General features: G+C 49.8%; 1 protein-coding gene and 1 long non-coding RNA gene across 4 annotated transcripts in view; one reads left to right on the forward strand and one right to left on the reverse strand.

The window, feature by feature from the left end:
* LOC308458838 overlaps positions 1–27,010 on the forward strand; it is a 249,791-nt gene that overhangs the window by 32,594 nt on the left and 190,187 nt on the right. The gene's annotated exons all lie outside the window — the stretch shown is intronic.
* The window catches only part of CNTFR (ciliary neurotrophic factor receptor), a gene marked incomplete at its 3' end in the record, with an annotated part of 431,249 nt that continues 405,239 nt past the window's right edge, over positions 1,001–27,010 (reverse strand). For 2 of the 3 annotated variants that reach the window (XM_080973618.1, XM_080973619.1), the window contains 4 exons: positions 22,385–22,548; positions 9,912–10,092; positions 3,489–3,633; positions 1,001–2,310 (listed from right to left, as the gene is read on the reverse strand). In XM_080973618.1, the coding sequence (XP_080829744.1) occupies position 2,310; positions 3,489–3,633; positions 9,912–10,092; positions 22,385–22,548 (491 nt within the window). Of the gene's footprint in view, positions 2,311–3,487; positions 3,634–9,911; positions 10,093–22,384; positions 22,549–27,010 lie in introns of those variants that run through there. The other variant, XM_080973620.1, reaches the window with a different exon arrangement.

A 27,010-nucleotide genomic window follows, 5' to 3' on the forward strand; every position in this document is an offset into this window, starting at 1 on the left:
GCCTTCTGGTGGTTCCCTCGCAGTGAGAAGTCAAGTTACAGGGAACCAGGCAGAGGGCCTTCTCGGTAGTGGCACCTGCCCTGTGGAACGCCCTCCCACCAGATGTCATATAGAACAACAACTACCAGCCTTTTAGAAGACATCTGAGGGCAGCCGTTTAGGGAAGCTTTTACTGTTTGATGTTTGATTGTTTTATTGTGTTTTTAATATTCTATTGGGAGCCACCCAGAGTGGCCGGGAAAACCCAGCCAGATGGGCAGGGTAGAAATATATTATTATTATTACAGTGGTACCTCAGGTTAAGATCTTAATTTGTTCTGGAGGTCTGTTCTTAACCTGAAACTGTTCTTAACCTGAGGTACCACTTTAGCTAATGGGGCCTCCCGCGCCGCTGGAGCACGATTTCTGTTCTCATCCTGAAGCAAAGTTCTTAACCTGAGGTACTATTTCTGGGTTAGTGGCGTCTGTAACCTGAAGCGTCTGTAACTTGAGGTACCACTGTATTGTTGTTGTTGTTGTTATTGTTATTATTATTATTATTATTATTATTATTATTATTATCATGACGAGATTGCACTGGCCTATTTATTCTGAATGTTTGTAAGTGATGCCAATAAAGGTTTGATGATGATGATTGAATATTTGAGCTGCAGAGCTGGAAGGGACCCTGAGGGTCATCTAGGCCAACCCCCTCCAACGCCTGGAATCACAACACCTGGAAGGCAGCCATCCAACCTCTACTTAAAAACCTCCAAGGAAGACAAGACCACCACCTTCTTCGGGAGTCTGCTCCACCGTCAATGGGCTCTTACCACCAGAAAGTTCTTCCTAGTGGTGGGACGAAGTTTGCCCCTTATGTGTGTGTCCTGTCCCATGTGCCCCCCCTTATTGCCTTGGCACCTTCGTTTATGAGACGGCAGGTCCTCCTTCTTCTTCCTCGTTTCAAGGCTCCTGGCTCCAAGGCTCCAAACCAAACCATTTACCACATTCACAAAAAAGCCATAATGAAATGGTCACATTTAATGAACAATCTCTCTCTTGTGTGAGCGCGGGTGTTTTGTTTTTTTGTTTTTCCTTCAGTGAAGTGTGTGTGATTTTAAAAGTTTTTTTTATATATACACATCTATAAAAAGTTCAAATACAGCATATTATCGTTTTGGAATAATAGGGCGTAGGGTGTTCAATACTGCACTTTGAAAGGAGGGGAGGGAGGGAGAGGAAGGGAATTTGGGGAAGCCGGATTCTTACAAAACAGGACTTGGGGAAGGGGCGAAGAGAGGGAACAGGGCAGTTTTGGGTGGGTGGGGGGCCAAGAGGACATCTTAGTTTAGCTACAGTTCCATTGGGTATACATCCCACTCCCCAATAATAAGACCAATACACAAACCTAAGGAGTTTCTCTGTATAAACGGAAGGGGACACACAGCTACAAATGGGGCAGGAGGGAAGGGGTGAGCGTGTGTTTTCCAAGATGGGACCCCCTCCCGACGTCTCCTTCGGTGGGACAGTTACGAACGGCTTCTTTTAAAAAACAAAGACCCGCCAGCCGCCTTGACGCACCCGTCTCGTGGCTCCCGGTGGGGGTGCTTGCTTTATTCCGCCCCCCACCGTGATGTGTGGGGCAGAGCCGCGATGCCTCCCCGGGCACATTTGACTCTCTCTGCCCGGCCGAGGGCTCAAAGGTTCGTTCTCTCACAGCTGCCAAGAGGAGGAAGGGGAGGAAGAGGAACGCCGGCCTTGTGGGGCAGTCCCCTGGGCATCAGGTTCGTGGCCTCCCCTCCCGGAGCCGCCCTGTCCGTCCGTCCGTCTGTCGCGCTCCTGTGTCCAGGAACCGGGCTGCGGGTTCGAAGCATGCCCAGCAGAGGGTCTTTGGCGTGGTGGTTTAGCTGTATGATCTGAACCCAGGGCCGGGGGGTGGCTGGTGCTCCAGGCTGCTGCTCCCTCCCTCCCTCCCTCCCCACTTCAGGCCTGCCTTTCTCCTCCCCCCGCTCAGACGCCCCCCGATCCCACCCCACATTCCCGCCTGTCTCTTTCGCGTGCGAGGAGAGCTCCTCTGTCCTTTTGAAGGTTTAGTCAGGCGGCTTTGCAAAGTTCCGGGAAAGTTTGTAGTTGGTTGGGTGGCATGTGGGTGGGCGGGCAGGCGGAGAGCCTGGGCCCCCTTGGACCTTTTTTGGGGGGGGGCCTCGGCCTTCCGGGGAGTGCAGCGATGAAGAGAAACGGAACACGTCCTTCAGACCATGTGCAAAACAGAAGCAAAGACAGACGTTCCGGTGAGTCGGGGACCTCCTCAGCGGGGCTCCGAGGCCGAGTCTACAGTAAGGGGGAGGGAAAGGGAAAGTGAATTCAAGAAGTGGCCCCCCTCATCCAGCATCCTGTTCCCACAATGGCCAACCTCTGAGGCAGCCATTCAAATTGGTGGCTGTCGTCACCGCCTCTTGTTAAACCCTGGAACTCACAGCCACTGGGGGCAGCGATGGTGAGAGACCTGGATGGTTTTAGAAAGGGACTGGACAAATGCAAAGAGGAGGAAATTGGCTGCCACAAGATCCTATGGAGAGCCTTGGAGAGTTAAAATCGAGATGTGGAAATATGGAAAAACTGATGAGAGGCAGGACTGAGATTTGGGCATGCTTCAAGGTGCAGACTATGGGAAGCCATAAAATTACCGTATTTTTTGCCCCATAAGACACACCTAGTTTTCAGAGGGGGAAAGCAAGAAAAAAAATATTCTTTAAAGGGAGCACTGAACAGAACCTGTCTGCATCCCAGGCTCTGCTCAGCGCTCCCTTTAAAGAGCCGCATGGAGCGTGTGTGCGGCGCTTGCAGGCTTTTCCCCAAGGAGGGAGAAGGGCAGCCCGCGCGGCTCTTGGGGGCTTTTCCGGGAGGTGGGGGAAGGGACTGAGGGGCTAAGCCAGAAGCTAGAACAGCAAGAGGGAGTGCTGCGCAGAAATCCCTCTTGCTGTTCTGGCTTCTGGGATAGCTGCACAGCCTGCATTCGCTCCATAAGATGCACACACATTTCCCATTACTTTTTAGGAGGGAAAAAGTGCGTCTTATAGAGCAAAAAATACGTTAATAATTGCAATTCGGAAGATAATTCGACCTTTTTATTTTATTTTTTTATTTTTATTGGATTATGATTTGATATGTTAATTGAATATCTTTTATTGGGAAATTAATAAAAACAATCTAACAAAAAAAAGATCCTATGGAGAGCCTGTCTAGTCCGGCATCCTGTTCTCACGGGGCCAAACATCAGGAAGAAGTTTCTGCTGAGAAACCTCCAAGGAAGGAGAGTCCACAGGGAGAGCGGTCCATGGTCCCAACAACCACAACCTCCCCACGGCTTGACCTCACCCCCAAAGGCAGACCCCTCCAGCGTCTCCCGAGACAGACAGATGCCAGCTTCCATATAACCCCCCCTGTTTTCTTTCCCCTTTTCCCCCTGCCCCCTTCGCCCCACAAGGAGGGTGCTAATAGACACTCACTAAATAAAGTGGATGCTGAAAGCCACCAATAGCAGACTAGCCACCCAGGACAGGGTGATGGCTCCATTGCTGCCTTGCTCCTCCGAGTTCCCGATGCTGCTGGTGGTGGGGACCACAAAGGCTGAGGTGCTGGCGGTCGTCGTCTCTGAAGGAGAGGGGGAAAGTAAGGGAAAGGGATTAATGCCAGGGGCACAGGTAGAGCGGGCGTCCAGGGCCCCCCCTTGCCCCATGGAGTCATGTACAGTCAGGGCCAGATTTGGGATGGATGAGGCCCTCAGCTCCTGAAGGTAATGGGGCCCTTTATATGTCCAGCTGCCCTTTGTCAACAACAAATTGTCGCTGTTTTTTGTGTTGAATAGATGCTATATGGTAATTTATGGACCTCATAGGTATCTCAAGCCATTTGACATGTTGCCATGCAACTAGTCCATGCAGAATGTAAATGTAAAGGGACCCCTGACCATTAGGTCCATTCGTGGCCGACTCTGGGGTTGCAGCGCTCATCTCGCTTTACTGGCCGAGGGAGCCGGCGTACAGCTTCCGGGTCATGTGGCCAGCGTGACTAAGCCGCTTCTGGCGAACCAGAGCAGCACACAGAAACGCCGTTTACCTTCCTGCTGGAGTGGTACCTATTTATCTACTTGCACTTTGACATGCTTTTGAACTGCTAGGTTGGCACTTCCTATCAGTTGATGTCAAACCAGCGTCCCACACCGTGATGCACTATGAAAGGGCACTTTCTATTGTTGACCGGTAGAAGGATCATCAAATGTTGATTGACATTGTTCTTTCGCAATATTTTGAGGAGATGGAGTCTCTGTTGGGCTTTCTTAACCACCTGGGTTGTATTGATTTTCCAAGTAAGGTCTCCTCCCTCAGCCATGAAATCCAACGCTGCTGTCTCTCACCCAGCCCTACTCTGCAAGGTTGTTGTGAGGGGGGAGAGAATGTACTCTGCCCTGCTCTCCATGTTGGAATGGCAGGATAAGGATGAAATGAATAATATTAACATGAATAATAATGTTGGGTGCTATTTTCACAGCACCACACAGGGACCACCAAGAGACGGATGAGGAAGTGCAACCCACTGGAGAACATTCCTAAACGACATTCATTAGGAGAGTAATTAATACCATTGGCGTCAATGGGCCTCAGAGTTGCAATGAACTCTTGCAAGATGCCTGCTGCCCTTCCTATTTGCATGCCAAGCCGCATGGCCACCAGAGGGCAGTCTCTGCTCACACTAAAGTCCAAGTTGCAGGACACTGACCATCACTGAGTCCCTTGTTCAATCTTTCTTGGTCACAAAATGGTCACAAAGAGTTACTTGTTTTGCCTTTTGGGGGGAGGGCATGGAGGCATGCATTTATGGTACTGACCATCATCACACAACCTAAGCTAATTGGGTATGTTGCACTGTGACACTGTAACATTGGCTGCATGGTCCAAAACTGGCTGGGGTGATATCACGGGGACGCTTCGTCACACCAGCGTTAAGGAAACAAAACGGGGCCCAAAATAACAGTGTAAGGCAATCAAAACCAATGAACAGGTAGAGAAAAAGATGAAAAAGAATGTGACACTTGCAAAATATCTCCAGCCTTGAAATCCTCTGTCTTGCACTGATGTGACTATTCGGTGTAGTTCTTGAAAGCGACTTGCACTTGCTTAACCATAAACAGGTAAAAAGGTAAAGGACCCCTGGACGGTTAAGTCCAGTCAAAGGCGACTTTGGGGTTGTGGTGCTCATCTCACTTCAGGGCGAGGGAGCCAGTGTTTGTCCACATACAGTTTTCCGAGTTATGTGGCCAGCAGGACTAAACCGCTTGTGGCGCAACGGGACACCGTGACGGAAACTAGAGCGCACAGAAATGCCATTTACCTTCCTGCCGCAGCGGTACCTATTTATCTACTTGCACTGGCGTGCTTTCAAACTGCTAGGTTGGCAGGAGCTGGGACAGAGCAATGGGAGCTCACCTCGTCGCGGGGATTTGAACCACTGACCTTCCGATCGGCAAGCCCAAGAGGTTTGGTGGTTTAGACCACAGCGCTACCCGCTTCCTATAACCATAAAAGCAAACCCAAGGAAAGGTGGGAATAATGTTCAGGCTTGGACTTTGGCTATTTCTGGACCAAGGGGCATCCAAAGACATATCAGGCGCAGAGAGACCCCAGCCTGTCCCCAACACACCAATGGTCACCTGAACAGGACCAAAGAGGGGAGCATGGGTGATGTTGCACAGTCCGGGTTTATGCAGTTTGCAACATTCTCCGAATCTGTCAGGGCCGGTGATTTCACCTGCATGGCAGCCCCTAAGAGCTGACCCCCTTGGCGTGCCAAAATGTGCCGTCTCTACAAAGGCTGTCGTGCAGCCGGGCAGCACGATAATTTGCACATTCCCCTGTGTGTGTGTGTGCGCACAACCAGACGCCCCGAGGGTCTTTGGCAGGCCTCCCGGTGCTTTCCTAGTAGTGGACAGCATTTTTTTTTGCTCGATTTCCCAACCCCACGAGCGCCGGTGCCAGCTGAGGGGACCAGCCCGGACTCTGCACGGCTGCTTCTGGGAAGCCAGAGGCTGATATCACATTATGCACTTGGAAGCCAGCCCAGCTCTTTCCTAGAAACAGAGAGTTGTTAACTTTGCGGCTTTCCTCGCTAACAGGCTTCCCGTTGTGTGCTGCTACAAAAACCCACACTGGACAGCGCCTTTTGCCAGAGATTTTGCGAAGCACACGGCCTGTTCTGGTTCCCATGTTTCCTGAAACCCCGCTGCCCTTTCCTGGTGGGGAGAGCATAGCCAGCTGGCAAGTGGTAGGCGGAAGAGCAGCTTTGCAGGATCAGACCCAGGTCCATCTGATCCTGTGTTCTGATCCTACCATGAGCCGCTGGGAAGGTCGCAAGAAGAGCATGAGGCTGGCTGATCTTTCCTCCATCCCCGGCATTAGAGGTAGACTGCATCTGAACAAGGAAGTTCCATTGTATTATCGTGGTTCACAGCCGTTAAAAGACCTCTCTGCCTCCATGATGGGAGAGGGACTTTAGCCCAGTGGGCAGAGCATGGGATTTGCATGCAGGATCATGCAAAGGACCCCAAGGGTCATCTAGTCCAACTCTCAGCTGAATAATCCCTTACCATTGGCCATCCTTGTTGGCAAACAACTGTCTCAGGAGACACTGGAGAACCTCTGCTTAAAAATCTCCAGAGAGGGAGAGATCAAGACCTTCCAAGGGAGTCCGTTCTGCTCTTTAACAGATCTTACCCTTGGAAAGTTCTTCCAAAGGCCTTGTCCACACTTCCTCTTCTTCTGTGCCTATAAAGCATGGGTCCAAGTGGTTTCCTCCTTGCCCCACTCCTCTCCCAGGAAAAAGCCTGCTCTTTAGTGCTGAATCAGAACAAACAGCAATCCACAGAAAACCTGGATGGCTGTTTGCTCTGATTAAGTGCTAAAGAGCAGTTTTCTCTAGAGGAAAGCGGGACAAGAGGATAAGCCCAAAGCAACTTCCTCTGAACTTGTGTGACTCCTTTTCAAGGGCCATCGCTATGTCTTGGGGTCTGGAATTCTGTACACGGATAAAGTCATTGCAGGACCTCAGCTCCTTTGATAAACCTGTGAAGTTCTGTGCAAGCCTATCTCCTTGGCCAGCAGAGCTGTTACTGTTGGGGGGTATTGGTAGAAGCAAAAACCTCTTTTGAAGGAGGAGAGTTGTATTGTGTGGTGGTGCTGTCAAGAGAAACGGGGACTTTGCAAGCCTAATGAACGGTGTACCAGCCAGAAACACTTAAAGAGACACAGCACAGAGCTGAAGAAATGGGCACCCCAATGGAAAAACCACTTTGGGGTGGCAGGGGCATCATTCATGTAGTCATAGTTGTTTTTACCCTCATGTAAGAACATAAAGAGTTTGGGACACGGGCGGCACTGTGGGTTAAACCACAGAGCCTAGAACTTGCCGATCAGAAGGTCGGCGGTTCGAATCCCCGCGACGGGGTGAGCTCCCGTTGCTCGGTCTCCTGCCAACCTAGCAGTTCGAAAGCATGTCTAAGTAGATAAATAGGTACCGCTCCGGCGGGAAGGTAAACGGCGTTTCCGTGCGCTGCTCTGGTTCGCCAGAAGCGGCTTAGTCATGCTGGCCACATGACCCGGAAGCTGAACGCCGGCTCCCTCGGCCAGTAAAGCGAGATGAGCGCCACAACCCCAGAGTCGGCCACGACTGGACCTAATGGTCAGGGGTCCTTTAAGAACATAAAGAAAGCTTGCTGGATCAGGCCAAATGGCCCACCCAGTCCAGCATCCTCTCCCCACAGTGGCCATGTAGACGTCCCAATGGGAAACATCTGCAAGCAAGATTGGAGCGCAGGAGCCCTCTCCCCTTCCGTGGTTCCATGCCTTCGCCCTTCAAAAAGGGCACCTTAACCCCGGAAGAGCCACTCCAAAGGCAGCAGGGCAGAAACTCCTCAGGGACACAGAATCATAGCCCTGGGAAGGGTCTCTCGTTGAGCCCCCTGGCAGAGCAGGAAGCCCACTCCCAAAGCACCCCATAGGCAAGCACCCGGCTCACCACCACTTTCCTTCCAAAGCAAAACGGGTGGATTCTTGCAAAAGTTCGAAAGTCCTTTATGCCAGCACTGCCCTTTATGCCAGCATGGAAAGAAGCGGCTGTTTTGTAAAACTCCTTATCTCTGAGCAACTGTGGTGGCCTTCAGGAATCCTGGGTGTTACAGGGCTGGCTGCGGCGAGCCATGCATTGCAAGTTCCTCCACTTTCAAAGCTGGCTACAGGACCTCCCAGATGTCGGCCACATCTGGGACCTGTTTCCCTGTTGGCCGAGGACTCCATTTCTGGTGGGCCTCAGGCGCAGACAATATCAGCACCCGCAGAAGGAAAGGGGATGTGGCCCGCCTGACTGCCACCCTCCAACCGCTTTCGTTCTGATGCGGAATCTCCCACCTGGTCTACAAAACGGACTACACAGAAGTACAGAAGAATTGGAAGGGGTTCCGAGGGTCATCTAGTCCAACCCCCGAACATGCAGGAATCACAGCATGAAGTGGAAAGGGTGTGTGTTTCAAAAGGCTGCTGAATAATCCCAGGAGCCTCCCTCTCTGGCCGCAACAAGTTCCCTTCCCACCCTGGTCTCTAAGAATGCACAGGATAATAAGAAGGGCACAACCAGATCCCAGAAGTGAGCAGATGCAGTTTGAGATGCTTGGGAAATATTTGGGAGCGTCTCCACCCCCATCGTTCTGCCCAGACACTGAGGTCCAGATCCGAGGGCCTTCTGGCTGTTACCTCACTGTGAGAAGCCAAGATACAGGGAACCAGGCAGAGGGCCTTCTCGGTAGTGGCACCCTGTTCAGAGAATTTTTTAAAAGTGTGACATTTTAATGTATTTTTAATTGTTGGAAGCCGCCCAGAGTGGCTGGGGAAACCCAGCCAGATGGGCGGGCTACAAATAATAAATTACTATTACTATTACTACCCACCCTGTGGAACGCCCTCCCACCAGATGTCAAAGAGAACAACTACTACCAGACTTTTAGAAGACATCTGAAGGCAGCCCTGCTTAGGGAAGCTTTTAATGTTTGGTGCATTACGGTATTTTAATATTTTGTTGGAAGCCACCCAGAGTGGCTGGGGAAGCACAGCCAGATGGGCGGGGTATAAATACAGTGGTACCTCGGGTTAAGTACTTAATTCATTCCGGAGGTCCGTTCTTAACCTGAAACTGTTCTTAATCTGAAGCACCACTTTAGCTAATGGGGCCTCCTGCTGCTGCGCTGCCACCGGAGCCCGATTTCTGTTCTCATCCTGAAGCAAAGTTCTTAACCTGAAGCACTATTTCTGGGTTAGCGGAGTCTGTAAGCTGAAGCGTATGTAACCCGAGGTACCACTGTAATAAATTATTATTATTATTATTATTAGGAGAGGAGGAGCCTGAGGAAGGGTGGAAAGTGGGGACCAACTGCTCCACAGGGGCAAGACCTACTGCTGCTGAGTTGTGTCTGGTTTCCTTGAACAAGAAGAAGAAGAAGAGGAGGAGTTTGGATTTGATATCCCGCCTTTCACTCCCTTTAAGGAGTCTCAAAGCGGCTAACATTCTCCTTTCCCTTCCTCCCCCACAACAAACACTCTGTGAGGTGAGTAGGGCTGAGAGACTTCAAGGAAGTGTGACTGGCCCAAGGTCACCCAGCAGCTGCATGTGGAGGAGCGGAGATGCGAACCCGGTTCCCCAGATTAGGAGACTACCGCTCTCAACCACTACACCACACTGGCTCAACGTCACTGCTAAGGGCCTCTGCATCATCTGACTCCATCTCTGGCGCTAGCCCTTCCTGAGCGAGATCTCCTCCTCCCCAGAAATGACTCCCTCTTCCCATCCCCACGGAAAACCCTCCTCGTCCTGCATCTCCATGGCTTCACCTGCTCCCTGGGCTTCCGTGGTGAGATGCTTGGGCTCCTCAGTCCAGGGCGTGGCATGCACGGCCACGCTCCAGTCGCTCCACGTGCCAATCTCGTTGTCCTTGGCTGCCACCTGGATGATGTACTCCTTGCCCGCGTAGGCGTCGGTGATGATGTGGGTCGTCCCGTCCGACAGCTCCACCTGCAAGGGGGAGAAGGGGAGGGTCATTGGGGGGGTGGCTGCCGATGAATTCACAGCGACCAGCACCTCTTGGGGGTGAGATGTTGCGGCCATGGCTCCGCGCAGAACTGGGGGTGCCCAAACGTCCGATGGCACAGGTTAGGAAGCTGCCAAGTGCCACCTGGAAGCCATGACAAGCCCCTGAGAGCATCTTGATTGGCATTCCTAGGCTGGCAAACTTGGCACCCAACCCAGCTAGGTTTTGAGGAGCAGTAACTGGCATGAGAGCCAAACCATAGAGAAACAGACAAACAGATACAGTATTTTCTGGATGATAGGAAACAAACCTTTTTGGTGTATGTAAATCCAGCTATACAGGGCTTACTCTTGGGTAAATGTATTGGGGATTGCATGCCCAGGCACAGACAGAGGGGGGGGGGGGCCATATGGGCCACTTGGCCCAGGCCTCCGATTCCAAAGGGGGGCCTCGGTCAGCATACATTCCCTATGTATTTTTAAAAAGCACTAACCTAGACAGCATCTTAAAAAGCAGAGACATCACCTTGCCAACAAAGGTCCGTATAGTTCAAGCTCTGGTTTTCCCAGTAGTGCTGTATGGAAGTGAGAGCTGGACCATAAAGAAGGCTGATCGCCGAAGAATTGATGCTTTTGAATTCTGGTGCTGGAGGAGACTCTTGAGAGTCTCATGGACTGCAAGAAGATCAAACCTCTCCATTCTGAAGGAAATCAGCCCTGAGTGCTCACTGGAAGGACAGATCCTGAAGCTGAGGCTCCAATACTTTGGCCACCTCACGAGAAGAGAAGACTCCCTGGAAAAGACCCTGATGTTGGGAAAGATGGAGGGCGCAAGGAGAAGGGGACGACAGAGGACGAGATGGTGGAACAGTGTTCTCGAAGCTACCAGCATGAGTTTGACCAAACTGCGGGAGGCAGTGGAAGACAGGAGTGCCTGGCGTGCTCTGGTCCAGGGGGTCACGAAGAGGTGGACACGACTAAACGACTAAACAACAACAACATTGTATATCTATATTTTCCATTTTGTCTTTATATGCAGATACGGCTCAAGCCTTGAAATAAAATTATTTGTCAGCATAACTTTTGTGAAAATTATTTATATAGTTACTTATTTATAAGACTTCAGCTATCCCCAGGGTAAAAAAAAAGGGGGGGCACATTATCTACCTGGCCCGGGCCTCTGCCTGGCTCTGCAAGGCCCTGCGCATGCCATCCAGTGAAATGCTTTTCTATATCTATCCCAACCTGTTGCACTCCAGGTGTTTCTGGACTGCCCCCCCAATTCCCACGGCTGCAGCAGCTGTGCTGGCAGAGGCTGGAGGGAGTTGTAGTACAGCAACATCTGGAGGGCACCAGTTGGGGAAGGCCAGTTGAGAGGAAGTGCACCTCTTTCCAAATGACTTTCCCTAAAGTCCCAAGCCCACCCCATCCATTCCTGCTCATCGAAGTTATCAGCCATCAACCTTGAAAAGAGGGACATTTCCACTGCAGGGAATTTTCACAGAATAACTGCTCCGCCTCCCCCCATTATACACTCAATAAATGAGTGAGTTGCACAATGCACACCTAATACTAGGCCTCTTCTGGGCCCTTTAAAAAAAAAGAAAGCTCACAAAATTGGCACTTCCAGAATAATGGTAGCAGCGGCTTTCCTGAATCATTAGCTTTGGAAAGGCAGGTGCCCGGATTGGGGCCGGGTTGGGTGGGCAACAGTGAACCATTTTACCCCCAGCTCAGGTCCTATCACCTAGGCTACCTCTTAGACAACTCTGGGTTTGTTTGTTTTTTAAAATAATAATAGTAAAATAAAATAAAATAGAAAAAAATCAGAATTGGACAATAGAAACCAAATCATAATCTCCACTAACAAAGGCAAGAGAGGAGCTGGGACTGCTGCAAAGTCCTCCTTGCTGAAGGGAGAGGAGAGATGCTGGAACCATTGATATAAATGGTATTTGGATTGGGGGGTTCATAGGTGGTTCATAGGTAACGCACAAGACCCCTGATCTGCATGCTCCACGTGAATGGGTGAAAAGCTCCATTGCTAGAAAGAGAATGAAGAGGCGTTGTCAGTCAAGGGAAAGGGTCGCTGGAGGGTTAGAAGGAAGACTCTGTTAGATGACTAGGAAGCAGAAGGAACTGCTAATAGCCCAGGACTAAAGCCCAGATGCAACTGAACTGCTCACTTGACAAAACTGACCAGGGACTGGCAAAGGCTTCGGCCCAGTAAGGAGCATCTCCACCCCCATCGTTCTGCCCAGACACTGAGGTCCAGCTCCGAGGGCCTTCTGGCAGTTCCCTCACTGTGATAAGCAAGGTTACAGGGAATCAGGCAGAGGGTCTTCTCGGTGGTGGTGCTCATCCTGTGAAACACCCTCCCATCAGATGTCAAGGAAATCTGACTTTTAGAAGACATCTGAAGGCAGCCCTGTTTAGGGAAGTTTTTAATGTCTGAAGTTTTATTCTGTTTTTAGTGTTCCCCAGAGTGGCTGGGGAAACCCATCCAGATGGGCGGGGTATAAATAGTAAAATTATTACAGTCGTACCTCATGTTACGTTTGCTTCATGTTACGTTCTTCCAGGTTATGTCCTGCAGCGACCCAGAAGTACCAGACAGGGTTACTTCCAGGTTTCGCCGCTCGCGCATGCGCAGAAGTGCAAAATGACGTTACGCACATGTGCAGAAACGGCGAATCACAACCCGCACGTGCACAGACGTGCCGCTGCGGGTTTCACTCTTTACATGTTGCGAACGGGCCTCCAGAACGGATCCCGTTCGCAACCAGAGGTACCACTGTATTGTTACTATTCTTATTAGAAGGCACGACTCAGAGTCTGGGGCTTTTGCTTTCTTACTGAAGACTCTTCCCCCAAATTCCAAGATGCTCACACGCTCTCCTTAGGCTCTCTTGCTTGTTCAGATGAGTCCCCCAACCATCATCTTTCCATGCCTCTCCTTTCTCCAAGATTAGAGGCTGGTTTCGCCTTCGTGCATGAGCTGACTGCGTGCAGGCCATTGCTCAGAGACAGTTCCAAGGCTTGCCTCTCTGCCAGCCCTTCCATTTCGAGATGGGGAGAGACCAAAGCAGTTCCAAAACGTCATCACCCCATTTTGTGTTGTCCTGGTCAATTTGACCAGGACGTGCAGTTTCCCAAAATAATCCGGAAAGCCTTTTAAGAGCTGTCTGCCTAATCAAAGCACGACTTGGCAGGACAACTCAAATCGGACAGATTTCGGCTTGTTTGCAAGCTGTCTTAGCTAACTTTGTTAAAATTGTCCTGCTAGGAAGGTCAGATTTAAGGTCCCGCGAAAAGACCTTGGACTGAGATATCCAGCAGTTTGGGTTCAGCAGAGTTTCTGAACTTTCCAGCAAATTATGCTGGTAATGTCTGGATTAGAAATTGCTAACAGAATAGCACAAGTCGGCTGCAGAGAACAGAAATGAAGCACTCTGACCCTGTGGAAAACTTCAGTAACCTCAGAGAACCTCTTGCGTGCTGTTGTACACGGGGATGTTTCCAGTTGGAGCAATGGCATGGTGCTAGTCCCTGATCAAATGACAGAAGCTTTAGGTTTTAGGGCTCTCCAACCCATGCACATAAACCCATTTTCTCCTGTGACAAGCTGCAACGCTACATCACTCTTTTCTCAAGTATAGTGATTAATGCTTGAGTCAGCAGTGTGATTCAGCAGCAAAAAAAGCCAGTGCTCTTCTAGGCTGCATCAACACAGGTCTAGTGTCCAGATCAAGGGAAGTCATAGTCCCACTCTCTTCTGCCTTAGTCAGGCCACACCTGGAATACTGTGTCCAGTTCTGTGCGCCACAGTTTAAGAAGGTTATTGAGAAGCTGGAAGGTGTGCAGAGGAGGGCGACCAAGGTAATCAAGGGTCTGGAAACCAAGTCTTAGGAGGAGCCCTTGAAGGAGCTGGGAGAGAAGGAGACTGAGAGAAGATATGATAGCCATCTTCAAATATCTGAAAGGCTGTCACATGGGAGAGGGAGCAAGCTTGTTTACTCCTGCTCTGGAGGGTAGGACTCGAACCCATAGTTTCAAGTTACAAGAAAGGAGATGCCGATTAAACATTTGGAAAAACTTTCTGAAAGTAAGAGCTGATCAACAGTGGAACGGACTACTGGGAAATAATATATAATGAGTTGAAAGAAATGTTCCAATTAACATTTGTAAAAAAGCCTGAAGCATTTTTGTTAGGGATTATAGGGAAAGACCTGCCAAGGAAATTGAAGAACATTTTCATGTATGCGACAACGGCGGCAAGAGTCTTAATAGCACAAGGATGGAAGAACGAAGAAATCCCCACCAAAGAATTGTGGCAAGAGAAACTGATGGACTATGCGGAATTGGCGAAAGTGACACACAAACTGCGTGATAAGGACAACTGTGATTTCAAAGAAGAATGGGAACCTTTTACAAAATACTTAAAGAAACAACAAACTGAATTGGACTCCTTGGCAGGTTTTGAATAAACATACACAAATTTATTACAGTGGTACCTTAGGCTAAGTACTTAATTCGTTCCGGAGATCTGTACTTAAACTGAAACTGTTCTTAACCTGAAGCACCACTTTAGCCAATGGGGCCTCCTGCTGCCGCCGCACCACCGGAGCACGATTTCTGTTCTCATCCTGAAGCAAAGTTCTTAACCTGAAGCACTATTTCTGGGTTAGCGGAGTCTGTAACCTGAAGCGTATGTAAACTGAGGTACCACTGTATTGGTAACATATAGATAAGATAAATTAAGGATCTTTACAGTTTTGTAATATGCAGAGATTAACATGTGCTGAAAAATCAGAGAGAGGAGCTGAGGGAAGTCTGGGGGTGGGGGTTTCTGGTTTGGGGAGGGGGAGGGAAAAATAGGGGGGAAATGAGGATGATATGTTTTTGATAAATTGTTATGTTGAAATTCTTAATAATTTTTTTAAAAAACAAAAACAAACAACAACAACAGTGGAACGGACTCCTTCAGAAGGTGGTGGACTCTTAAGTTCTGTCTGAGACAGCAACTATTTGCCCCCTTTCATGATCACTACACGACCCCCCCCCCCACGTTCCAGTGTTCCTCCTTGCTCATTTTTTCCTTCCAAACTGTGCACCCTTTTCCCGGCAGAGGAGTTATCTCAGCCCCTTGACATTTTGGCTCCCCTTTTCTGCAACTGGATGGTGTGTCCTGAGAAAAGCGTCTACCCCCCCCCAAAAAAAACCCTTGTGCTTTCCCCTTACACACTGCCAACACTTTCATCACTCAGACTCCCCAAGGACACCCCTCCGGACAGGACGGTGCTCAATGCGCTGGCTACTCTTGCGAACCCTTGTGGCCGCAGGTGAGGAGCGCATGTTTCGGGAGATGTGTCAGTGTGACGGGCAACATGTTTGGGAGGCCAGGAAGCTGGGGCGGATGGTGTGAGTTAACCAGCGGAGCCTGCGAAACCAGAAACAGGCTATTAGCGATCCATTAGGGCGAGGTATCCAGTTCCTGGCTAGGTAATCCATTAAAGGAACATCTGAGCGCATTAGAAGCGCACTCGGGCAGGGGCAGGACGTGGCTGCGAGGCAGCAGGAGGAAGCGGGGGCCAAGCTGGCTTGAGTTACACACTTAAAAGCCGGGAGGGGAAAGAAACGGTGCCCTAAATATTTAATGCTTTGTGTTTAAGGAGCCAGAACAGGAAAACCAGCCCAAGGAAAGGAGGAAAACCTCAAGGTGACAGCGGCTGCCTTTCCCACGCCCCCCCCAAATCTTTCCGTCTCCTGGAAGTGAAGTTCTTCCCGGCAGCCGTGGGAAGGTGCTGGGTGGGCAAAGAGGTTGCCGTCCAAGGGCATCGCCCAAGACGCCGGCCCCTCAGATGGGTCCATCCAGCAAAGAATTGTCTTGCGGCCCCCTGGATTGGTATCCCACAGGCCAATCGGGACCCCAGAGCCCTGGCAGCGCCTAAGCGCAGCTCTGCAGGATCAGACCAAAGGCATGTCCAGACCAACATCTTGTTTTATATGTGGTTTGGATGGCTCTGGGTAGCCCATTCAAGACAAGGAGCCCCTGCTTTGAGTAAGCAGCACAGCAGCTCTTAGTACATGGCTGCTGATATTGAAATTCATTAATGACCACCGGTATCTATTCACTAAACAGGCAAATTGTTCGCCTGTCCAGTGAATTCGCAACCACGCTCGTTATTCATTTATCTGCTTTCGTCTCACCAATTTTCCTGGAATGCAATCTTACAAGCTTCAGAAACGATGAATCACCATCGACAGCATCTAGAAATATGTTTTTGCAGTTACTAAAATTAAGAGCAGAGATTGCGTCCGCCTGACACAACCGAGGCAGCGTTGCAACAGGGCATCCTCTCGCTCGTACGTGCAGAAATAGATTTTGTGGGCCTTTGGCACAGATTCGGTTCCAGGATGCCTAATTGGGAAGCCGCCTAACTTAGTGGTGGCCACCAGATCTCTCAGCCATTAATCCCATAGGTTGACCAAGTGTGGGTTGAATTCAGTCTGGGCCATTCAGGGAGAAACTGGGAGAAGCTGCTGGGATCTGGCCAAAAGAGATGTGATTCCTGCATTGTGGAGGGTTGGACTAGATGACCCCCGGAACCTCTTCCATTTCTGATTCTGTGATTCTATGACATTTGCTTTTGGTTCTTGTGCTTTAGCTCTCAGAAGCTTGCACCCAAAACCCTCTTCTCCATTCATGAACAGCTCCCTCCTTATCCATTAAACGTGTCCCTTAATTGCTAGTGATGCTGCTTAGAAAATGTATTTAAAGTAAAAAAAATGGTTTGGTTCAGTTTGTTTTGCAGTGTGAACCCACCAAAGTCACATGTCTCGGAACAAGACTCAACTATCCTTTAAAATGCACACTGCTCTGGATTTTGCATTGTCATTCTCGGGCCCAAAAATGGGTGTAAAAACGATCTAATGGCAGAAAGGACATTCAAAGGCGCATCATATGAGGCAATGCTATTTGCAAAAATATGTATACCAGGCAAAGCTGCAAACATAAAGAACTGCACAGTTAAAGGTTGATAGATTTCAGAGAGAAACCAAAAGGAACAGATTTCCTATCCTTCTGACCACCGGTTGCTGGAAATGAAAGGAGGGGAGAGTTCTGGTCTTGCGTTCGAATCCTGCTTGCGAGTTTCCCTTTGCGGCATCTGCTTGGCCACTGTGAGAACAGGATGCTGGAATAGATTTATGGCTCTACCCCACCTCATTTAATCCCCACAACCACCCTGCGAGGTAGGCTAGCCTGAGATGCAGTGACTGGACCCCAAGGTCACAGCCAAGCGGGGATTCAAACCCTGGTCTCTTCCAGGTCCGAGTCTGATACTCTAACCACTACACCACACTGCCTTTCATGATGGGCCACTGGCTTGATCCAGCAGGGCTATTCTCATGCTCTTATTCTTTTGCGCGATAAAGGGAAAGAGAGTGCAACAAAAGCAACCATCAGATTTTCCAAGCGAAGGGAAAAGTCAGTTCCAAAAAGCAGATACGACTCGTGCAGAGCAGGCGAGTTGGCACAAATATAGGAGAAAGGAAAAGATGGAGAAAGGAAAGATGGAGCAAGCTTGTTTTCTCAAACCCATGGCTTTGTGACAAAGCCACTTCCGCCCTGCTGAGGAGTTGGGATTGCGGGCTTCACGGCCCCAACACGCGCACGGCGGCTGAAGCCCAGCCCCTGCGCAATTGGGGGAATCCCCGGCCACGTCACCCCCTGGATGACCAATCGGCGGGCTCTGGGGGCGTGGCCTGCCCAATTTAATGCAGGTACGGCTGGGGATCTCCCTCTTTTCCTGCCTCCAGCTGCTCCTGTTCCCCACCCTCCCGCCCTATAAGGTTTTCTTTTCTTTGACCTTGCTATGGACCTTGGTAGGTCACCGTTGAGGAGCCTGGTAGGAATTTTTCCACTTGGCAAATTGGCACCAGCCGCTTGGTTTTTGCCTACCTCACAGCAAATCGTCACAACTTTCTGGGTATTGGCAGTTAGGCATTGTTCTGTAGATGGAAGAGGGGAGGAAGCGCCATCACCTGCCCCACATATTGAAGGGTAGTCCGGTAAAGATTCCGGGGGGCGTAGCCCTGTCCGAAGCCTGGGGAGGTGAGGGCCTAAGGCACGCCCCCTATTGGTGACCCTGGGGGGTTCCTAGTTGATGTGCATCAGCAGGACTCCCCCTACTGGTGGTTAACCCTTCCCAGACTTCAAGCGGACGGGCTGAATTCAGATATAGTCGGTTAGGACCAATGCCTAAGCCAATACCGCTCATCACCTGTAACCAATAAAGCTGTGGCCTTATTTAGCCCATTAACCTTAATAATTGTGTAATGTGTCATTATTTCAACAGGGGGGGGGAGCGGGAACTCGCCACGCAAGAAAGGAGATTCCAACTAAACATTGGGAAGAACTTTCTGTTGGGAAGAGCTGTTTAACAGGGGAACGGTGGTGGACTTTCCTTCCTTGAAGGTTTATAAGCAGAGTTCGGATGGCCATCTGTCCTGGATGCTTTAGCTGAGATTCCTGCCTTGCAGGGGGTCTCTTCTATCTCAACAATTCTATGATTCTACAGTCACCTCTGGGACTCCAGCACTTTGCACCTTGTCAAGTGCTATTTTGCCGTTCTGCGAAAGAAAGCTTGTTTGGTTTGTGCGAGTCCTTTCATCTTGGAGGTCTTCAGAGGACTTTTCCCCTTTGTGTGTGCTTAATACTGCAGGGCACACCCAGCGCTCAAATAATCTGAGGGAATGCGAGATCAGAACTGCGAATATTCAGCAGCCTCTCAACCTGTAGAGCAGAGCAAATTGCAGCTTCAGAGAAGGCTGCGATCCCACAGGAGACGGGACGGTATTTAGAGCGAGGTGACCTTTTGGGAGGAATTAGCGGAGGACGAGGTGGCCGAGATGAGCAGCTCAGAGAAACGGCGGTTGTAAAAGGAGGCCGTTCTTCTCTCTTGGGGGAGAGCAAGAGCTGCAAAATTAGGGCACGGGGCTTTGAAAAAAGAAGAAGGGTGGGGGGAGACTGACATAGGACTAAATGCAGAGGCTTCCTGCGTAGGAAGCGTAAAGGGAAACTGGCAGCTCAGCATAAACGGAGCTTTTTAAAAGGGGGCAATATCAGACGCACAAACTGGAACCTCTCTTTTTGATGCAAAGGAGAGCTGGAAAGAGCTGGATGGATCCCTGGTGGCTGAGGAAGGAGCTTTCTAATGACCTGCAGAACTAAAGGAAAGCATGCAGGATTTTTTTTAAAAAATTTTTTGAGGTGGGAGCAAACTGGCACTGAGGAGGAGGCAAAGGAGAGAAGGAACACTCTGTGCCAGCTCTGAAAGGATTTTCAGGAGGGAAAGAGATGTCAGAGGAGCAGCATGGGCAGGGAAAGCGGCCAGGCAGAATCGCTGTGGTTCCTTGAATTGTGAGCGAGGCTAGTCCTCATGAACCCTGACCCCTTGCAAATGTTGGATCGTTTGTGGATTTTCTTGGGACTAGGCACAACCCCCCCGTCTCCTCACGTTAGAATTGTGTAATTGTGCAGCTGGAACGGACTGCAAGGGTTCTTTAGTCCAACCCCCTCGCGAATCTCAACTAATCACGGTTATTTATTATTTTTTAAATAGACATGCAATTTTTTTAAGGTAAGAAAAAACTCTTTTTTCTAATGCTCCTTGATCCACCTGGACTTGTAATTGAAAAAGTTCTAAATAGAAATGCGTTGGGGGAGGATAAAAATTTTAATTTTCCTCCCAAGCTGGTGGCCAGCGACTTTCTCCCTGCCTCCCATTCATATTTTATTTTATTTCCAGCTTAAAAGTTACATTTTGTCACTTAACAGTTATATCCAGTTCTTCAATACTAATGACTTCCTGCTCACCCATCAGTGATGATTTCAGACAATTGCATTTTATAATTCCACCAAATCCATTTTCATCCTCTTTAACAGGTTTCTTAATAGGTTCTGCTCTTTCCCCCTTTAACTCCAAACCCTGCTGTAGACTTCACATATGGAAAGTAACTTTTAAAATAGACCGAAAAAGATCTCCAGTCCTCCTTAAAGGATTCTAAATCTGTGTCTCTTATCAGCGCTGTCAGTTCTGCCATCGCTGCGTATTCCGAGGTTTTCAGCCGCCATTTTTCCTTTGAGGCTAACGGCCAGAGACTTTCTTGTTTTCCTTCCCTGTTCTCCAAAGTTCCTCCCCATATCCACCAGGATTGGAGTGTCATGGTGAGAATGCCAAGGTTGCAGGTTTGATCCCCGTATGGGGCAGCTTCGTATTCCTGCCTTGCACGGGGTTGGACTGGATGACCCTCAGGTGCCCTTTCTAACTCTACAAGCGTTCTGTGAAAGTGCTTTTAAAAAGGAGAATGGGGAAAGCAAGTAAAAAAGGGACTCTCTGGACACCGCGCCCTCATTCAGGCAGAAAGCCTTGAGGTTTCTTGATGGCACCACCCTGTTTGAAAGAAACAGGCTGGCTCCATGGAAAGGGGCTTTTCGAATGTGTTCATCTTAGCAGGTTGACAGCTTCACTGAGTGATTCTTCCACCCAGGCCCTGCCCTCATGCTTCCCTTAAAACAGGCATGTCCAACTCCCAAGAGACTGAGATCTACTCCCAGTATTAAAAAAAGGCAGTGATCTACTCATAGAAATTAAGAAATGAGGGGAGGATTGCCAAGAGCTGTTGAACTTTTTTGGGGGGGAGTACCCAGAGTTGTTGAGCCTGGGGGGTGTCAAAAAACGCTCACCAGAAAGCCCCGCACCGAAAATCGCCAACAGCATCCGATAAATGACAGCACACTTTCCGCTGCCACCAATCACCCTCTCGATAAAAGATGACAATTGCGCCTGCACTCCCACATTCTCCCCCTTTGCAGCGATCAATCAGGATCACCCCGCGATCGATCAGGATCACACTGGCAGTCTACTGTACCTGTCAATCGTGGCCAACCGGTTGAACATGTCTGCCTTAAACGAATCACAAAGCTGATTGAATGATTCACTGCCGGTCACTTGTCCCACGAATAGCTGCCAGGTTTTGCCCACTTAGCCCCTGACTGTGTATTTTGCCCTCCATCCAGGGCAAAGACAGGGATGCCCACGGAGCTGGAAGGCTTGCTTGTGAATGGCAAACAGCAATTCCCTAGCCAATTCAGGATGCTTTGACCCAAGGGCTGGAGAAACGCCACTCAGTTGCATGCTCAGGGGAGCTCTCGTCTCGACGACGCCACCTCGTTGTGGAGCTGAGCTCTGCCTCCACCTTGTGATTGGGCTGGGCATTCATAAATATACGGATGATACCCAGCTCTACCTCTCTTTCAAATCAGAACCAGTGAAGGCGGTGAAGGTCCTGTGTGAGTGCCTGGAGGCAGTTGGAGGATGGATAGCAGCTAACAGATTGAGGTTGAATCCTGACAAGACAGAAGTACTGTTCTTGGGGACAGTAGGCGGGCGGGTGAGGAGGACTCCCTGGTCCTGAATGGGGTAACTGTGCCCCTGAAGGACCAGGTGCGCAGCCTGGGAGTCATTTTGGACTCACAGCTGTCCATGGAGGCGCAGGTCAATTCTGTGTCCAGGGCAGCTGTTTACCAGCTCCATCTGGTACGCAGGATGAGACCCTCCCTGCCCGCGGACTGTCTGGCCAGAGTGGTGCATGCTCTAGTTATCTCCCACTTGGACTACTGGAATGCACTCTATGTGGGGCTCCCTTTGAAGGTGACCCGGAAACTACAACTAATCCAGAATGCGGCAGCTAGACTGGGGACTGGGAACGGCCGCCAAGAACATATAACATCGGTTTTGAAAGACCTACATTGGCTTCATTGAGGTCCAGCTCTGAGGGCCTTCTGGCGGTTCCCTTGCTGTGAGAAGCCAAGTTACAGGGAACCAGGCAGAGGGCCTTCTCGGTGGTGGCACCCGCCCTGTGGAACGCCATCCCATCAGATATCAAGGAAATAAACAACTACCAGACTTTTAGAAGACATCTGAAGGCAGCCCTGTTCAGGGAAGCTTTTAATGTTTAACAGACCACTGTATTTTAATACTTTGTTGGAAGCCTCCCAGAGTGGCTGGGGAAAACCAGCCAGATGGGCAGGGTATAAATAATAAATAATAATTATTATTATACTAGCCACAGCGGCTCTGGAGGCAGAAATGCCTCTGAATTCCAGTTGCTGGAAACCTCAGGAGTGGAGACCTACTCTGTTGCCAACTGCGCAGGACCCTCTCCTCCGCCACCCCCAGCAGGACCAACAACAGCAGAGGTTGCCACTCACGTGTTGCCACTGGTCAATGATGAGCGGCCGGTACCTCAGGAAGAACTTGAGGGGGAAGGAGTCTGGATCGGGCCACGAGGAAGGGTACTGCCACGTCACCAGAAGCCTCCGGGCATTGTTGGGGATGGGCTTAGCCACCACGTTCTCTGGAGGGTCCGGCTTTACTGTTCAAGGAAACAAGACATGGGAGGAGGAGGAGAAAACCTTGGTGAGAAAAGAAACATTTCAGTGTAAATACCGCCTCTCAGAATTGTAGGGCTGTAGAGCTCAAAGGAAAAGCAATGACAAACCTAGATAGCATCTTAAAAAGCAGAGACATCACCTTGCCAACAAAGGTCCGTATAGTTCAAGCTCTGGTTTTCCCAGTAGTGATGTATGGAAGTGAGAGCTGGACCATATAGAAGGCTGATCACCGAAGAACAGATGCTTTTGAATTCTGGTGCTGGAGGAGACTCTTGAGAGTCCCATGGACTGCAAGAAGATCAAACCTCTCCATTCTGAAGGAAATCAGCCCTGAGTGCTCACTGCAAGGACAGATCCTGAAGCTGAGGCTCCAATATTTGGCCACCTCATGAGAAGAGAAGATCCCTGGAAAAGACCCTGATGTTGGGAAAATGGAGGGCGCAAGGAGAAGGGGACGACAGAGGACGAGATGGTGGGACAGTGTTCTCGAAGCATGAGTTTGACCAAACTGTGGGAGGCAGTGGAAGACAGGAGTGCCTGGCGTGCTCAGGTCCAGGGGGTCACGAATAGTCGGACACGACTAAACGACTAAACAACAACAAAGAGCTCAAAGGGATCCCCAACGGGGATCTAGGCCAAGCCCCCCCCCCCGAATGCGGAAATCCTAGGTAAAGAATTCACCCAACATCAGTTTAAAAACCTCCAATGAACCACAGAACCATACAATTGGAAAGGGACTCCTGGGGGTCATCCATTCCAACCCCCTGCAATCTTCGTCTGTGTGCTGCACAGCAGGGACTGGCAAGCAAGCAGGCGGCAGCTAGGAAAGCTGGCTTTCTAATCATCATCATCATCAAATCCCTCCTGCAAATGCAAAGCCATCTTGCTTTGCTGGCTCTACTGCTGCCTTCTAACTTTCCCAGTCGCCGCTGTGGGAAAGTGTCACCGAGCGATTCATGCGGAACCAGCGCACACGTGAGCTCTCTCTCGCCCAGGGGCACAATGCCCCAAACAAGAGAACCGCCAAGTGCTTTGAAGCCCCGATTCAATGGGCAAAGCCACTGCAGAATCAATGGGGTTGCCAAGGCCCCCCAGGGGAGGACGGTGCTGGGAAGAGGACACCCCCCCCCCGACCTCCTGGCTGGCGGAGCTGATAACCTTTCCGCAGCTTTGGTGACTCACTGCTATCGTTTTCTGCAGCCCGGGGGGGGGGGGCTGGGGCTCGATTCTGCTCAGCTCTGGGGACCACGGATTTAATGAGCAGGGTGTGTGTGTGCTCAGAGGGGGTGAGCAGAGTAGAAAGACTTGGTAGAGGTTGTGGGTTGAGAAGGTGTAAAAGGAAACAGACTAGAAGCAATCAGCGGGATAGCTCTGCTATGCTGGAAACCCCAAGAGGGGAGAGTTGGCCTTGAGTTCGAATACCGATTGTGAGTCTCCCACAGGCCTAGCGAGTAATAATAATAATAATAATAATAATAATAATAATAATAACATCCCAAGTGGTTCTGGGTAGGAAGTAAAGGCAAGAGTCTTCTTTTAATAATAATAATAATAATAATAATAATAATAATAATAAATTTTATTTATACCCCGCCCTCCCTGGCCAGAGCCGGACCCAGGGCGGCTAACAGCAATAAAATAAAATCACAGTAAAACATAATAGGGGGAAAAAGAGGGAGAAATAAACCACCCCAATTTAAAATACAGGTTAAAATGCAATTTAAAATGCAGCCTCATTTTAAAGTAGCTGATAAATCAAGACCATAAGGGGAGGGAAACATAAGGGCCAGACTTGTTGCGTTCGCAAAGTAAAGGAAGGATTGGACCCTGATTAAAAATCAAGACACGAGGCTTTGACCAGCAAGGCTCTCAGAGAAAAGTGCGTCCACCACACCCCTCGCCAGGCCATTTTATTAGCAAAAGAATCTTTTACACAGTGCTCGTAAGAACCAATCATATTTCCTCTGAGCATGTCATCAAACCCCACGTGGGGAAAAAGTTACACTACAACACTGATTAGCATATATTTTGGGGTAAATAAGTTGAGAACTACAAAGGGGTGCTTCTGGCAACCCCAGAGGTGAGAAATAAACATAAGAAGGATGGCCAGAAAGACCAGATCACTACCGCCTTCATGTGAGATCTGTTTCCTGGCTCCAAGATTAACATTTTAAGATTATATATAAGAAAACTACATCAAGGTAACTTGCCCACTATCTTTATGGCACAGGATGCCTGCCTGGTGAAGCAACTGCTGTGTACTGCTGTGTACGTGACGTGAGGAGAGAGAAATGGGCAGTAGAGTCAAAAGGGCCAGAGATGCAGAGGTGTAGATTGATCAAAAATCATATCAAAATAGTTTAAACCCAGTCAACGCAATGCTTTCCATTACTGACACAGATGGCTTACTCTATATTTGTTATAATTCCTCATAGCAATCCCACCTGATGACTACATCTCTGGATATTTGCACTCCTACACAGACTGAGTCCAAACCAAAGGCCAGGCAAAACAGCTCTGTCTTGCAGGCCCTGCGGAAAGATTTCAAGTCCCACAGGGCCCTGGTCTCTTGGGACAGAGCGTTCCACCAAGTCGGGGCCAGTACTGAAAAGGCCCTGGCCCTAGTTGAGACCAATCTTGCGACCTGGGACCTCCAAGGTATTGTCATTTGTGCACCTTAAGGTCCTCCGTGGAGCATACCAGGAGAGGCGGTCCCATAGGTACATGGGTCCTAGGCTGTGTAGGGCTTTAAAGGTAAAAACCAGCACCTTAAACCTGACCCTGTACTCCACCGGGAGCCAGTGCAGCTGTTAAAGAACTGGATGAATGTGGTCCCGCAGAGAGGACCCCGTGCGGAGCCTCACTGCGGCATTCTGCCCCCTGGAGTTTCTGGGTCAGCTTCAAGGGCAGCCCCACATAGAGCGACTTACAATAATCAAGCCTGGAGGTGACCATCGCATGGATCACTGTGGCCAGATCAGGGCCAGAAAGGTAAGGGACCAACTGCTTAATACGGCAGAGATGGAAAAATGCCACCTTTGTAGGGGAAGGTGACCTGGTCAGTCCTTGTGTCTGAAAGAGTGCCAGTCATGCAACCACCAGATGCTTCTCAGCTTTGGAAAGAGAGGGATCACAGGGTCAGGGGGTAGAGGAAGGCTCTTTCAGCAAAAGCGTCCACTTTTGGGACCTCTGCGCAGACTTGAACCCAGGCCCCGCTCATATGCAACAGAGAGGTGTGGAGAAAGGGAGTTGGCTTAGGCCTACAGAGAAAGAGGGACCATGGGGTCTTTTATATCCCTGTCTGATCGCTGAGGTCTTTGGGGGAGTCATTGTTTGTGGTCTCCCAGGACTCGGATTTATGGCTCAGATCCACCAGGACCCACCTGGCTGCACTGTGTATCGTGCACCCAATTTTGTGGCACTCCCTTCCCCTTGTGACAGCCCCCCTCCCTGTTGAGCCTCTGGTGCCAACTAAATCCTTTTTGCTGTTGTCAGGGCCGTCTTTACCTGGGGGGTGCAAGGGGTGCTGAATTCTGGGGGGCGCCAACTGTATACCTACTGTATACCGGTCACTCTTGATTGGCGGCAGTGAAAAACAATGGAGCGAAAGTCCCTGCCCCTGTCAATGTGTTGTATCAAATATTCCCAACAAGTCAGGAAACAAAAGCTATTATTTCTGCTGTGTTGTTGTTACAGGTGATAGATTTTCCTCCCCCCAAAAAGCTCAACAACTTTGAGTTTGCCCCCCCCCTAAAAAAAACCTGGGGGCAGCTAAACTAAATTTGGGGGCACTGGTCAGATCTTTGCACCCCGGTACCACATATGCCAGCCCTGGTTTTGTTGTTCCAGCTGGCATTTTAAATGAAGTCTGGTTTTGCAGTTTTAACAGATTTTCTTCTTCAATGTGGCCATCTGTCTGGGCTGCTTTAGGGGAGATCCCTGCATCGCAGGGGGTTGGACTAGATGGCCCTTGGGTCTCTTCCAACTCTAAGTTTCTATGATTCTACATTTTGTATCCCTTGCACACCGCCCGGGGGCAACTGGCCTGATCCAACAGGATCTTCTTATGCCCTTATGGAAACTGGAGGAGGGGAGGGTGCTTTTGCACTCAGGGGCTTCCCAGGGGGGTCACCTGGCTGGCACCTGTGAGAACAGGATGCCGGACTCGTGATGTTCTTAACTTGGCACACTGCCAAATTATGGTGCCACAAAAGCAGGGCCAGTGGCTGATGGGAGCTGTAGTACGAAACATCTGTTACATCAGAGGAGACATGGCACTGGGAAAACCCAGGGCAGAAAACTTGGGAGGCTGTGGGGAGAAAGGAGGCAGGCAACTGAACAGATATAATAATAATAATAATAATAATAATAATAATAATAATAATAATAATTTATTTATACCCCACCCATCTGGCTGAGTTTCTCCAGCCACTCTGGGCGGCT

The sequence above is a fragment of the Podarcis pityusensis genome (genome assembly GCF_964106645.2).
Source record: "Podarcis pityusensis genome assembly, chromosome: 11".
NCBI lineage: Eukaryota > Metazoa > Chordata > Lepidosauria > Squamata > Lacertidae > Podarcis > Podarcis pityusensis.